The 15,776-nt window shown below is 43.3% G+C and overlaps 1 protein-coding gene across 4 annotated transcripts in view; it reads left to right on the forward strand.

Moving 5' to 3' along the window:
- Positions 1-15,776, forward strand: part of NRP1 (neuropilin 1) — a 168,233-nt gene that overhangs the window by 64,839 nt on the left and 87,618 nt on the right. For all 4 annotated transcript variants that reach the window (XM_004702290.2, XM_004702293.2, XM_004702291.2 and 1 more), the window contains 2 exons: positions 6,415-6,596; positions 13,389-13,616. In XM_004702290.2, the coding sequence (XP_004702347.1) occupies positions 6,415-6,596; positions 13,389-13,616 (410 nt within the window). The remainder of the gene's footprint in view (positions 1-6,414; positions 6,597-13,388; positions 13,617-15,776) is intronic.

The raw sequence follows: 15,776 nt of genomic DNA on the forward strand, positions 1-15,776 counted from the left end.
GGGGGTGTGTTACACAATGCTTCCCTAATGCCCTTTCAGATTATAACACCTGCTATCTGCCTGTTAAAGGATCATGGTAAATATTAAATTCGATAATACCTGTGAGAGCATTTTACAATATGGAAATGTTTGTACAAATGTAAAGTGGTATTTCCAGCCTTGTGGAAAGTGTGCAACCAAATTAAATTCATTTTAACTTTGTGAATCAAAGGGGGATCACAAAGAGATTCACATTGATCCATTGGTTAAATTTAAAATAAAAAAAAACCAAACCTTTGATTCATTTCCAAATAAAACACTATAAAAGAGACTCTTTTCTGACCAAAAAATATAAAACTGTTAGCTAGGCAAGCAGGTATTGATTTGAAACTTTATTTATAGGTAAGTTAATGCTTTTCAAAATAACATTTATGTGATTTTTAAAGGAACGCTTGTCCATTGTAAAAAATTGAAAAATGTAGAAATGGGTGGGGAGCATAACTTCCCTCCCCAGAGACAGCTCCTATTTAAAGCTCGGTCTGTTTCCTCTCTGCATATGAGTTAGATGTGAGAATATGCTGTAAGAGTGTTAGGATGTGATTTTCCACTTGTATCATAAACTTTTTCACTTGTTGCATCATAAGCTATGTCATAAACAGAACTTCGGTTCAACGTATTGAATATTCCGTGGTATGAATGCTCCCAACCTCCTTCATGGACAGACTGTCTCGGGACAAGAACAACCAGAATGTCCCTTGGAAGTGAGGAACTTTGGGCATTCACATCACCAGGGGATGCCAGCCCTGGAGAAGGGCATCCTATATGGTAAATTAGAGGGTTGTGGTAAAAGAGGAAGATTCTCAACGAACCAGACTGGCACAATGACAGCGATGGGCTCAAACGTAGGAAAGGCTGTGCGGGGTCAGGCAGTGTCTCTTTCTGCTGTGCAGGGCTGCTCGGAGTCGGGACTAACCCAGAGACTCACAACAACAGCATTTGCCTTCACCCTCCTTCTGTGTTAACTCCCATGCCTGTTTTTCTGGTCTCCGGTATTAGAACTTAAGCTTCAGGCAATAGTTCTTGCACAGATATTTGACTTTATTACAGATTATTTCCTTACAATGGAACCTCAAAAATAGAATTACTCAATGAGAGGCCATGAACACGATAGGCCTTTTCATGCACCGTAGTTATAATATTCTCTCTCTCTCTCCCATCGAATAGATTCTGACTCATCGTGACCCTATAGGACAGAGTAGAACTGCCCCTGTGGGTTTCTGAGACTGTAACTCTTTACAAGAGTAGAAACTTCTTCTTTCTCCCATGGATCTGCTGATGGTTTCAAACTGATGACCTTGCGGTTAGCCACCCAATGTGTAACCAATACGCCACCCAGGCTCCTAGAATATAGAATATTGCAAACAGGCATATTTAAGGATACATTTTGTGTAAAATCGCTCAGAAAACACAGGTGCAGAAAAATTGGGCCTCTCCTAGCTCAACTATTGGTCATTTTTCTTTCCAAACCATCTCTCTAATACACTGAGAAAAAAATAATCTCTTCTCTTGCAGGGGCTATGTAAGGTAATTCTCGGACAGACTAATCATTTGCAGGTTGGAGTAGCTCTTAACGCCTTGTGCAAAATAAACCAATGCGTCAAGCAAACACATTTTTACAGGTGAAAATTACGCTAGCCAACATAATTTCTCACTCTGGTTCATGATGTCAGGTATCAGATTTCTCCATTATTAATGTCTATATGCTCATGGGTGTAGAGCGTCTTGGAAGGAGATTAAAAGATACCACCCCCTGACATCCCCCTTCCTAATTTTTCGAAAATGTCAAGAGCCTTGAGGGGCTGGTACAGTAGCTCACTGTATCGGACAATACCCTGCAGACAATAGCCTTGCCTTCCATTAACGGGTCCACCAGAGTCAGGGCTCACTTGCACCTCACGAGAGAAAATCTGACTCCAGTAAAGTATGCTATCTGTCTATTCTGCACGGTATACCTATAAAGCTCCCGAAACATCTCTGGAGTGACCAATGCATTTCTCATTTTCCCATCACTCCCCCAATTTGGCTTTTTCTCTAAACCCATTATTCAAACTTTGCTAAAAAATAATAATCTCTGGGTAATCCTTGCAAGAATTCTTAGAAGGAACTCTTTATTCTTTTATCACTCTTATGGGAAACCTAACTCGTGATTACTATTAAGATTTCAAAATGTTTTCACCACCCACAGAGGCTTCATGTAGAGTGTGGGCGGGTGCATCTGTTAGCAGCCATAGTGTGATCTAAAAAGATATGGCCTTTTAGTTGAAGGAGCTTTAAGAATCCTAAAGCCCAGGACACAAGTGCAAAGATCCACATGAACCGATTATACACTAAATAGTTAGAGAAGGTCTTTGAATTGTAAAAAAAAAAGACTCACGTGGCTATCCTTGCATGGCTGTAATTGTTAGCTATCCACAACTCAGCTCCAATTGATGGTGACCTTTATGTGCAACAGAAAAAGGAACCACTTGGTGCTGCATCACCCTTACCAAAGCCAGCGTGCCCAAGTCCATCCTTGGGGTGCCTGTTAGGCCAGTCCATCTCATCAAGGGTCATTTATTTCCCTCACCAAACATGGTCTCTTCCTATAGTGATTGATCCTTTCCAATGGTGCATCCAAAGCAAGACAGTTGAGGAATGCTCTGTTCTCATCCATAGGTTTTCATGGGCTTTCCCATCCTGTACAGGTGATGGTCTCAGACTGTCCTAAAGTTGAATGTCCTAGGAGTTAGAATGGACTCAATCGCAGTGAGGTTTTTGTTTGTTTAAATCGGATGTCAATGTCCTGACTTTTTCCCTAGTCTGTCTTAATCTGGTGGGACAACGATGAAGCTTTCTGCTCTCGTTGTCGAGATCCACAGTCTCAGAAACCCCCAGGGGCAGTTCTTTTCTTTCCTCTAGGATCGCTAGGAGTTGGAATCAACTTGATGACAGTGGAAAAAAGAAAAAATATTTTTTGATCTTAATCTTAGAGTTCTGCTAAAACCTGACCACCACGGACAACTCTGCCGGTGTGTTCAATACTGGCCACAGAGCGTCCAGCCCCACGCTGCATCTCCCAAGCCATCACAGTCCGATAAGCTGAGAGAATCGTGATGAGATCTTGGCATTACTTTCCAGCAAATGCACGGCCACTTTCCCACTGCTAATATAGAGACTGGGAAGCTTTGAGGTAGAAGACTTAAGAACAGAAATGGGAGGATGCCTGAAAAAGACACCTTATGGGTGTCCAAGGCGAAAACTTTTCACTGAAATAGAAAGCCAAGTCTTTCTTTCTCCCTGGGAGCAGTGGGTGGTTTTGAACTGCTGACCTTGCAGGGCCTTCCTTAGGCAGAGATGGACCTGTGTTTGTCCGGTCAAGAAGAAAAGGAAATAGCCCTGGATTCAGACTTCCACCTAGAAAGGTGCTACCTTTGGATCTAGACACAACATCCTTGTCACCCAGAACAGTCTCTCTACAGAGCAGGGTGTTGGCCTTCAAGCCACAGGGCTCCAGAGTCTGACCCCCCATCTTGTGTTCATGAAATCACCCCTCAGAAACCCTTCACACTTCTCCAACAGCTGGAGCACAGCGCTTCTGAGTGAGGGTCAGACAAGTCCCTTAATTTTCACCTCTGTGCGACTCCGCCATCCCTAATAGCAGACTCATGACAGTCCACGAAATGCAGTCTTTTCCATGCTGGCAGCAGTAACAGAGCAATGTGTAGCCGGCTGGGGGATTGGAATTTGCAAACTCAGTATCCTGGGCCTCAGGCCAATGCAGGCTGGGTGCGTTGCCTGGGTGACACATTTGGTCTCTGGAGAGGGATGCTGGCACACCAACTGCATTCCTGGCACCACGTTTGCCAGTGAGAAACTTATGGAGTAGAGCTGGTATCAACTCCAGAGGCATTTGCCAGCTGCTTCTTAACTTCTTTGGCAACGCCAGTCTTTGCTATTAGTGGGCATACAGGCTCCTGAATGTTTACAAGAGCTCCTATTTGTGATACTCTTTGGGGTCTGTTGGATGAGCCTTCCAAAGAAAGTGCTAGAATGATATCCACATTCCAGTTTACAGATATCAAAGCTCTTTTGTCCCCTTAATCAGTCAGTCTCCCAAAATTGTCACTGAAAGACACCATGACCCATCTCTTGCTAGGAAGGGATTCCGATCCCTCTCCCCACTTTTAAGAAGAGCCTTTGGTCTAGCCCAAAGAAGAGCCTAGTATTTACTATGGGGGTTATGTGAGTGAAAATATTCATTTTGTCCCCAATTGCAATTCACTGCACGCCATTTGCTGATTTCTAGACTACCTGGAAGAAAGGTCTCCCATGAGAAATGCCCTCCAGCCTTCAAAGATGCCTGACCCAACTGTCTTATTTATTATTGGAAGGCAGGATGCACTTGGATCTGACCACTTAGTATTCAGACCATGCAAAGATCCAAATGAAAGGCCTATATAGCCCCGCTAGATGCACGGTAGCCAGGCCAAATACAGCCAACAGTTCAAATCACAGCTAAATTATATGAAAGCGTGGGGCAAAACATGCAGACCTGTCTTGTCAAAGAAGCAGTGGAGATAAAAGGAATTACTCCGTAAATGCCAACTCCAGAGGCTTCAAAGTACAGCGAATGGGGTTCCTTTCAGCTGCCCCCACTTGAATGCAAAAGGCTAGTTAGGGGTTTGAACATAATGTGTTCTTCATCCTCCTCCTCCACTTCTCCTTCTCTTTCTTCTCCTCCTCCTCCTCCTCCCCCTTTTAATATGCAAAACATCCAGCAGCGTATTGAGAACTACACAATTCCTCTGTGTATTTCCATAGTGTTAAGGGAGAGCAATGCGAGCAGGCCAAGTGATTACTACTGGACACTTCAGCTGTAGCCGAGGACATGCAGTTAATACAATAATTCACATATGTTAATGCTTAGTTCCATCAATGTCAGCTTTATTTTCTTCTGATATACACAAAGCTGGCACACAATTCTAACTGATGAGGTAATGTCATTTTTAATTTAAAGAGCCTTAAGCCGTCCACTCTAACTAGTGATATCATCTCTACCGTTGTCTCATGAGACTTTATGGAAACGCAAGTGCTGTCTCCTGGACAGTTTGAAAGGGGATTGTTAAAGATGACATTGGTCATCAGGAAGATATCCCACTTTGATCTCTTTGGAATTGCCAGATACCGTTTATGTTACTGCCGTATTTCAGCCAGTCCTGAAATTAATATGTCCCAGGACTTTTGAACCGAGTTAAACGGAGAAATAAAATCAAGGCTTCCAATGAATGAATTGCAATGCCTCCAGGTCAATTCTAGAAGGGAAATGGAAGAGAAATCTGATTAGCTGGCTCTTAGGTGACGTGCTAACTAGAAATAGAGACAAGATCAAGATACTAAGGAATAGGAAATACCAGACCAAACCTCCCATTGTCATGCATGCTAGTGTATTGGCATACAAATGGGACTAGGAAGGTCAGAATGTACCTGTTACATCAGTGAAATCTTCAGATGAATAGTGTATTGTCATTTCTTTATTGTAGATCTCCTTAACACATCATTTTTTTTTAGCCTGATTATTTTGAGGGGGAGGGGGCATAATCATAGAGCTTGATGGTCTCAAATGTATAGATATTTTCTTTTCGAAACAATCATGCCATTCCTTTAAAAATTCAGACTGGTGGGTACAAACGAAGCTAGTTTCTATTTTAAAATAAACTCCTGGGGAACACTGTGGTCGAAGTTCCAGGTGTGGATTAGTGGAAGGTGGTCTGTGTTTGAGCTATCGGGTGCACGTACCCAGAGGGTTGTTCCCCTTCCAACTCCCAATGCCCCCCTAACCCCCCCAGAAGTCTGGGATTGCATTAAATAGTAAAGAGTCTGTTTAGTATTCCATGGCCATATGTTTAGAGGGTCGCCCACAGAAATCAAAGTATTGTTCATGGAGAGCTCCAGCCAAGGGGACATTTTGAATTCATAAAAGAACTTCTCCATTTGAAAAGAATGCATAGCATTATGTATTGACACCCCACCGCCACAGACAAAGGGACACCAAGTAATAATAGAGAATTGTGCTCATGAGATTTTTCTTTTTCTTGTTAATTAGTTACTTTAACTGACATTGTCTGCAAGTATAATGGACGCCATTCTTCTTAATAGTTCTGCGTTGCCAGATGATGTATACAGACATGATGTAGTCCATTTTAATTATTTCATTTTGCTAGATTTTTCTTTCCTCTAGGTCACTGCAGTGGTGAATGCGGATGGTCCGGCCAGCGCTGTTTACCCTCATTTTTCTTCCTGAGAGACTCTGCTGAATAATGCTGGTTTCTAAATTATGGAAATCAGAAGGGGTGTTTCTCACCCAACTAATGTTCCTTTACCATGTTTGTACGGCAGGTATGACTACGTGGAAGTCATCGACGGAGACAATGCCAACGGGCGTTTATGGGGAAAGTTCTGTGGAAAGATCGCCCCTTCACCTATAGTGTCTTCAGGGCCATTTCTCTTCATCAGATTTGTCTCTGATTATGAGACCCACGGCGCAGGATTTTCCATACGCTACGAAATTTTCAAGAGAGGTGAGTAAATGACTTATAATAGACTAAGTGTGACGAAATGTTCATTCACCTTGTTCAGTCCCACGAAAGACAAGACAGGGGAGAATGCTTGGGAGCCATGATCGGATCCTCCCAGCAAAACACATGGGTTTCCACGGCCCACATGTTGCAGCATACTTTGAAGCGAAACCTATGATATGGAAGAAGTATGTTTGGACTTGGAACATGTATTTCGGGAATCAAATTGCATCCTTTTGATGTGTTGACCGGGGTTGTATAAAGAGAATGTACAATTCTTTTTAAAGCATTTATTTTTTTATCTTTCTTCTTTGAAAATTAGTTTAAGCTACTCTTAAAGGTTGATTTCTCTTCGTCAAAACACATTAGCCCCTCCCCCTCTTACCTTAAAGCCAGGCATGCCCTGTTCCCTTTATTTTATTACAACATTCAAGACTGGAAGGTCCCAGGGAAAGCAGAGCAGCCTCCCGGTCTTAACATTTCTAAAGCTATTGAGGGAAGAAGAGGCTTTCTCTTACAAGAGCCTCATGGAGGGGAGAGGGCACCTCTCGGAGGCAAAGAAGCATGAATGCTTTACATGGCACTCCCATTAGGAATTAAAAACCCAAAACAATCATTCCTTTCAATATAATTATCTGCTAATCTTCTGTTACATTGCTTTCTGGTACGTATTGGGATGGGCTAGAACACAAGTCATCGTTTCCCTGGCTTGAGGGATTAAATACACATCTTAATCAATCAATAAGAGAGGTGACTTTATCTGGAAGTCGCTGTTTACCGCAACGGCCTGGAGAACCCTTTTATATTTCAATTTTTGTCTTTCAATTATTTACATGTTTACAGTCGCATTAGTGTGTGGACTACTGATGCAGGAATAGGAGCTCAAGATCTGAATGGATTGTCCTTGAATAGAGGGAAAAGGAGGGGGGACTATATAGCCATGCCAAGTGCAAAAGCCGAGAATCCCTGGCACAGTAATATCTGAGAGTAATAACAAGAAGGCGCATTAAGTATTTCTGGAAACATTGGTACGACTTCTTTAAAATTTCAAAAATATTTGGTCCTGCCCACATAAATATGAATGGATGGAGAAAACTTTCTTCAGAACTCTATCTAAGCCCAGACTTAGAACACCTTCTGAATAAAGAACGAGATACATATGGTATCCAAAAGCACAGTTGAAAAGATATGTACATATTTCCCTGTGCTGAAAGCAGTTTGATTTGTTATATGAGTAATGTTCCATATATATTTATACATCTATCTTCGTGTCAGTATACATCTACATTCTCTTGCTTACCTTCATATGGCACATCAAAGCAAAGATGTATGAGAAAGGAGATCAAGGGTAGCATTTTGGGAGTTGGGGGAAGGTGGCCGCCAGACAGGTAGAGCATGCCCGGAGCTCCGTGGAGACTGTGTTTTAAATTCTATACCATCGACTAAACTAATGTTCTCTATCATACAATTATCATGATGTCTCTAAAATAAATCAGATCCATATACCAAAGAAGAAGAGTAGCATTTCATTTTCAATGTTTTGGAAGAGCTGAAGATTATTGAAAGAAAAAAAGAGATATCTGTTGCTAAGCCATTGAGAATGCTCCATCTTCCTTCCAAATGAACCCCGCCCCCATACTGTTATTACACTAAAAAGTTCTAGAGCCTCCCTGTCCTCCCTCCAGAACCATCCTTGATACCTGAAACCTTATTTTGGTCTTCTTCTCGACACCCTAACTCCAATATGGACTTTGCTTCTTTCGATGTGGATCTGAGGATCTCAAAGAGTCATGGCTTCGCCATCCACTACCATTACCCATATTGTCTGCCAATCCTTGTCCCCTCCTTGTTACTTTGTCCCATACACAGCTTTTCAAACAGCCATCAGCCACTCTCCCCAAATGCCCAAAGAAGGTCCCCATTGCCTCTGGTGTCGAGACTCAGTATTCCGCTCCACACTTGACATCACTACTCTCTGCACTTCTCCAACTTCAAGTCAGACAGACCCACAGCCTGGCTTTGTGAGGCGGTTAAAAACTCAAGTCATAAAGCTTGGTGACCTGTTATGAATCCTAACTCTCCCCTAGGCTCTCTGTCCTTGTTTGAGAAAAGAATAGTCAGGTTTTTGTGAACATCAGTTGAAATGAAAACATGTGGCCAATGCCTGTCAGCGAAGATGTGACAATAAATAATACCCTTTACAGTTATTTTGGATAAACCTGATGCCTTCAAAATCCATAGCTGTTGCTCCCTACTAGTCAATGCAGCTTGCCTCTCTGGAAACCTGATTCTGAATGCATACTCCTCACAAAGTCCTTTCTGATTGATCATATTTGTGTCCACACATGCATACATGTGTACAAAAATATATGCTGTGAACAGAATCCCTAGTGGCAGTGTGGGTTAAGCATTGGGCTGCTAACCACAAGGTCAGCAGATCAAACCCACAAGCTACTCAACAAGAGAAAGATGAGGTTGTCTGATCTTAAAGATTCACAGTCTCAGAAACCCTAAAGAACAGTCCTGTTCAATCCTGCCAGGTTAATATGAGATGAAATAATCAACTTGGCAGAGGTAGAATATATTGTATGCACATAGGAACACATATGTACTACATACAAACATATTTGCTAACATATTTTCTGTAACACTTTCAAATTTCTTCATGCATTCATGTTTCATTTTCCTACTAGAGGGATACCACCTGAAAAAAAACCCGCAGAGAGCACATCTTTTGTTGCTTTATTTACCCCACTACACATACTATCATGCTTACACCAAAGATCCCAGCCCACTGCCACTGAGTCAATTCTGACTCAGAGCAACCCCATAAGACAGGGTAGAACTGTCTCACGAGGTTCCCAAAGCGATATTCTTTATGGGAAGTGGTCAGCCACACAGAGAACCTGCTAGGTTCAAACTGCAGACCTTCTGTTAGGGACTGAGTGTTTGGCTACTGCATACTGCAACACTGGGATTACTTATAGTCATTCTAGAGTCTCCAAAATAGTTATTAATATCATATATATATAGGCTGCAGAATGTTTGTGGAAAACTTGAATTAAAAGATCATGGAAATTTTCCACCAACATTTTGAAGCCCCCTTATACATTTAAAAGCTCATTTTTTTCTTTTGCCCATACAAGAACATTTTTTTCTTCAAAAGTCATTTAATGATATGATCGGTCCCATGAATCTACATAGCACTTCTTTCAGAATACAGCAGTATTACATTTCCTCACCACATGTGGAGTATATTAATCATAGTTTAATGCAACCAAGAAATCCATCTTCTATTTGCTGACTTTGAGGGACTCAGACCATAGGTTACCGTGCTAAGGGAGATTTGGGTCATGTCTGAGCCTCTCTTGAGGCCTCTCTTTTCCTGGTCATTGGCAAGGTCAGTCTCCACCTCCCCTTGGTCCTCCTGGAGCCAGCCTAGACCAACCTAATGCTATAGGCAGGTACCACACTCTACCCTTCTGTCTATCCCAGATGCTGAAGCTAGGACTCCCTAACCCTAGAAAGAGTCACATGCACCTCAAAAGATTGTATCCAAGAAACCCAAGCCTTTCCTACCTACCACTCTGTTCTTCCCACCTAGGCCAAAATGCTGGAATCAGCTGACAGCACTTTTCTATGGGTATTGAGAATGGGGTAGTGGGAAGGCATTTATGCAGAGTAGAATTGGTGATGTGATATATGTTACTTCTTAATAGTCTGGCTAGTTCATAAAAGTTGTTTATAGACGATCTGAACTATTAATATTCATCTTTATTGTCATTGATAACAAAATGTGGCATTCTTATAGAAGTACAAACTCCCCGCGGTTTCAGAAATAACTTCAAAAGCACAGTGTTCACTGGGCTCCCCAGGCCCGTACGTGCTCCACTCATGCCAGCAGCTCCCTCATTCCTAGACACAGCCTTCTTTAGCCTAGTCCAACCATTGTCCATCAGCGGGAAAGTGCTCATTGAATTGTGGCAAACTTACACAGCAGAGAAGAAGGGGAAATACTAACTTTTCATTGATTGTGGGTAAAATAGGAAATTGCAGAATCTTTAAATTAGAAGGATTTTTTTTCCCTTTCAAATTCTGAAACTCAACCCCATGGATTATGCACAGAATCGGGGGACCACATAGGTTAGATGTCCCCCAAGGTTACACAGCAAGTTAATGGGGAAAGTGGGGATAGAACTCAGATCTCCTGATGCTCAATGCACATCTTGTCATTACCCCATGGATCTTCCCTAAGCTTTGTCAAAGTATCATTGAAAACCGGACCTACCGTCTAAAGGCATCTGGCAAGACAAAGACATAGTGAACACCTTCAAATTCAGTTTTGATTCATGATTTTAATTATACTCTTCGTTCCTTTAATTGTTTCCCTGCCATTAACATTTGTAAAATGTATTTAATTGTTGTCTATGCACAGTAAATAAACGCAGCATAACATCCACCGATGCAACCGATTCTGCGTGTTGAATTCGGGCATTGGTGACATGCCTGGGTCCTGTCACTGTTCTCACCCTCCTGCCCTGAGCTATTCTTACCCATGACCGTAACCCACTGCCTCCCCGGGTTCCAGCTACCCTGGTCAATTTGATCTCGGGTCGATCTTACAGGAGTACAATGCTCAAGGCGGACAATTTTTTACTAGCCAGACGAGTAAATTTGGTATTTTGAATTATTGTTTGATTTTAAGCATACTGCAGGGATGTTTTTAAGGTTAGCATGAGGTTTAGAATTATTTCAGGGGAATAGTTTCAGGGGTTCAGCCTAGTGTCTGTGAGAATTTGAAATTCTATTCCATATCTTCCTTCTCCTGCTCAGAAGTTGTCCTAACTCTCTTAGTACATCGGAATCTCACCTAGATTAATGTTTTCAAAGAGGGGAAGACAGTCTTACTTGCACTGAACACAGCTGTTTGCTTTGTCTGACGTGGACCTGACCCACCCCAGAGGAAGAGGCTGGGAGTGTCCAACGTCACTATTCCCACATCTTCGGGATAAAATTCTAGAGGGTTCTTAGTGTTTTAGGTATTTCTTTGGGGCTCGGTGAGTTAAACTGACATGGTAACTCTCTGTCAGAAGACACCAGAGTAACTCAGAAACAGATGATATACTCTTCGATGCATTCCAGAGTCTCTTTCGCTGATAACGACATGGCAAAACTCAACACATTAGTCACTATTTTTATCAGAATCCAATCAATACATTCTTGAGGCCGTCGTAGTGAAGGGTGAGTCTGTCCAAGAAGGATTGGGGAGTTATTTAAATAAATCAGACCTCTGTGTCCCGGGCTCAGTGTGCCCATCTAATAAGTATTCTTTGAGTCTCCAATGCCATGGCTATGTAATATGCCCACAGGGAAAGAAACAATTGATTTGCCTTCTCAATGGGCTGCCAGATGCACTGAAGCGGAGATTCCGTTTCCTGACCCGAGTCACTAAAAATAGAGACCTGGCTAGTAAAATGTAATCAGTATCAACACCTAATAAGCTGCTCCTAGTTGCTTGGCACACTTGGAGAGCATTTGGTGGGGCAAAAATCTCACCGGATCGCCTTATTTGGCATTGAAGTTGTGTATGCCATGGCCGCGCCGCTCTTCTGCTTACACGTGGCCCTGAGACGAGGCAGAGCCACCAGAATGAGCAAAACCTCCGCCCTTTGGCTGCAGAGAAGGATTTTGCATTGAACCCCTGCACATTTTTATCTTGAGATTGAAGAGGGGTCAAGTCATCTCTGATTCACACAGAGCCCTGACTGCAGTATCTCAGGATCATGGCGGCAGTGGGGTTGGAGGCAGGGGTGGGGTGGTTGGTAAGCCCTTGTCCATAGAGATGTGAAATGTTCAGTCATGTAGTGAATGACACCTTGTTCACAGTTGGATACCATGAATTGAAATGGTGCTCATTCATGAAGTCACAAGGTCAACTCGCATTATCACCTGTATGCCCTGGACCAATTGTCCATCGCAAATCAACATGATTTGTCAAACCTTGATAACCCTGAAGAGTCATTAAAATGACACCTTATAAATGCATGCCTGCCTATAGATTGCCCTTATGGCCAACGTTTCCATAATAAACTACGTGGAAGGACATACAGTGCTGTGGCTGATGCTTTGGGGAAGGTTAGGATGTCAGCATTGATATGAGGTGACTTGCAGCAACACGGCCTCTAATCACAGTTTATCGTGCCCTCACTAACAGCCACACTTTACTGGCGCACCTGTGTCAACACCACTCAGAATGAGTCACTCACCCTGGGTCCACGTACGAATTACCTTTCACAGTGAGTTTGTCAAAGAGGCAGAGGTCACATCTGGCAGAGGTACTGAGTCACTAGTGTAGGAATCTGAAACCCGAACTCCGTCCACTGAATTCCCTCTCTCGCTTTTGCAAATGTTCTATTTCACCTTATAAAGGGCTGTCAGCCTTAAGATTTAAAGATTTAAGCTTGAAGGGGCTATAATTATTTCTCTAGGGCTCTGTCAAGATTTCTGCAGCTTACGCATTCATTGTTCCCACATGATTTTATATTTGTCAGTTTTTTTCCCTCCCCGGCAACAGCAGAAGTTTTTCAATTGCTCCCCACAAATGGAAAACGAGGGTGAACGCCATCAATCTCGAGCTGACTTTCCACAGCGATCCCCAATAGGAAGAGGCTGAGGCAGGACTGACCTGATGGCTTTTCTTAGAAAGATGCGCCCGTGGTCTCGGCCCACGTGGTTTCTCAGGGAAGTCAAATGAGTGGGACTGTCGCTTTACTCCTTGTTCTTTGTCACTTGTAGGCCACGAATGTTCCCAGAACTACACAGCACCGAGTGGAGTCATAAAGTCCCCTGGATTCCCTGAAAAGTACCCCAACAGCCTGGAATGCACTTATATTATCTTTGCACCAAAGATGTCAGAAATTATCCTGGAATTTGAAAGCTTTGACCTGGAGCTTGACTCAAACCCCCCCGGGGGGATGTACTGTCGCTATGACAGGATGGAAATCTGGGATGGATTCCCTGAAGGTAAGAGCCATTAGAAGTGTCCCCCTAAGAAAAAGACCTGTGGGATGGGGCATGGGAATCCATTTACAAGCACCACGATCCAGGCATCATTTTGAAAGGAATGGTTCAAAGGGGAAGGGGCAGGGGCAGCCAAGTAGCCACGCTGTTCTGTACAGAGCAGAGATGAACTGTCTGAGCTCCAGAGGCCCTTAGAGGTTGTCTAGTTAAATTCCTCCATTTTATAAATAAGAAATCTGAGGCCATGAACATCTCCCAGCTACTTTGGTGAGAGAATGGAGGCCGAAGCATTGTTTCTTGGTCGGAAACTGTGTGCTGATTTCACTGGCTTGCCGTGTGGCTCTTGATGTTACCTGTTCTCGGGTCCATGCACACAGGAATACAATGCTGCCCCATCTCATGATCTGCTGCAGATGGCCTGCAGTGCCCATGAGTTTCACTTTATGATTTTCTGAAGTGGGGCCTCAGACTCCGCTTGCTATTCAGCTGCCTACTGCGATGAACTCTTAGACTCTCAGATTAAATCAACCCTCCCATCCTTACAAATGCAGAGACCAAGAGATGAGGGGTTAAGGGGACGAGGACTACCTGATAAAGCTTCAGGGTGAAATAGTTATCCATTATATTACCAAAAAAAGAGGGGAGAATTCTGACCAGAAGTGAGACTGTTTGAGCAATTCTAACTGGGGTAGATTTTCCCATTGCCGTTGAGGGCATTGTTGATCCTCAGCAACTTCTCAACAAAGGTCCCTGCCATCGAGTCAGCTCTAACTCGTTGGAACAGAGTACAGCTTCCCCTATAGGTTTCCAAAACTGTAACCCTTTACGGAAGTAGAAAGCCTCATCTTTCTCCCTCAGAGCAGCTGGTGGTTTCAAACTGTTGACTCTGCAGTGAGCAGCCTAAAACCACCATGGTTCCTTTCAGCAAATTCAGTGACATCAAAGTATGATTTATTTTCATTGACTCATTCCTCTCCATTCGTTTGCACATTGAACAATATACGCATAGAGCAACTACCGTGTAGGCACTGTTCTAGAACTTGACAGATGAAGCGATCAAAAAGGGCTGCCCTTGTGAGGCTTCAGGAGCCTGGGGCTGCCACGGTTAAAATGCTGGGCCGCTAACCAAGCAGTCAGCAGATTGAACCCACCAGTGGCTCTGTGGGAGACAAGAAGTGGCAGTTGACTTTTGTGAAGATTTGCAACCTTGGAGCCCTTAGGGGAAGTTCTCCTCTGCCCTCTATGGTAGCTTCAAATAGGAGGACTGTGTGTTTGGGTTGTGGAGTATCTAGGCACGTGAGCTTTTCGTCATGTCCATTCTGACTAATGGCAACCCTTACGAAATGCTTCCAGTAAACACACAGCAAGGAGCTACGGAGGAAGAGAGGCTCGGAGGAACGCAGGGTAAAGGGATGAGACAGAAAAGGCAAGGAGGAGCGCATGTAGGGGCTGAAATGGCAAGCTAGACCATACTAAGGGAGTGACATTGGAGCAAAGGGATGAAGACCATGGCGGAGGGAGTCATATGGACATCAGCATGGAAGCTGCCCAATCCTTGTGAATTAGAAGGAGAAGGCCAAAAACACACACCCAAGTTCTGAACCGGGGAAGATCACAGCAAGTAACATGCAGCAGCTGCATTGCTTGTCTTGTGTTTAGTCTCTAGAGAGCTCGTGCAGCCCAGATAAGAAAGGGCAGCACAAACATTCTGGCTAATCGCATAAAATAGAAGGAGCAAACTGGTTAGAATGCTCAGCTGCTAAGTCAAGTTCAGAGGAAGATGTGACCGAAGGAAGGGAGATGTGGCAGTCTGTTCTGTTGAAAACAAAAACAGAACACCAGCCTTGGCAGCCCTGTGGGCACTTCCACTCTGTCCCATAGGGTCCCTTTGAGATGGAATCCACTCATAGGCAGTGAGTGCTATATAATTATCAAGTTGGGAGAAAGACTATTGAAATAAACTGTAAATCAATCACAAACACAACCTGAAAGAGAGGATTTAGTCTTTGAATTGACCTTTAAGTCATCAGGATAATTCCGTTCGGGAAGATTCCACCCTAGTGCACATCATTGGAGAAAGGGGGGTTTAGGAAAAGCTCCCGTTGTCATCTGAGTAAATGGATGACTGCTAGCTTCATTTCTTCTTGGCTCTTTACCATATAA

This window comes from Echinops telfairi, unplaced genomic scaffold (genome assembly GCF_000313985.2).
Source record: "Echinops telfairi isolate 266 unplaced genomic scaffold, ASM31398v2 ScPeMD7_31;HRSCAF=116, whole genome shotgun sequence".
Lineage (NCBI taxonomy): Eukaryota > Metazoa > Chordata > Mammalia > Afrosoricida > Tenrecidae > Echinops > Echinops telfairi.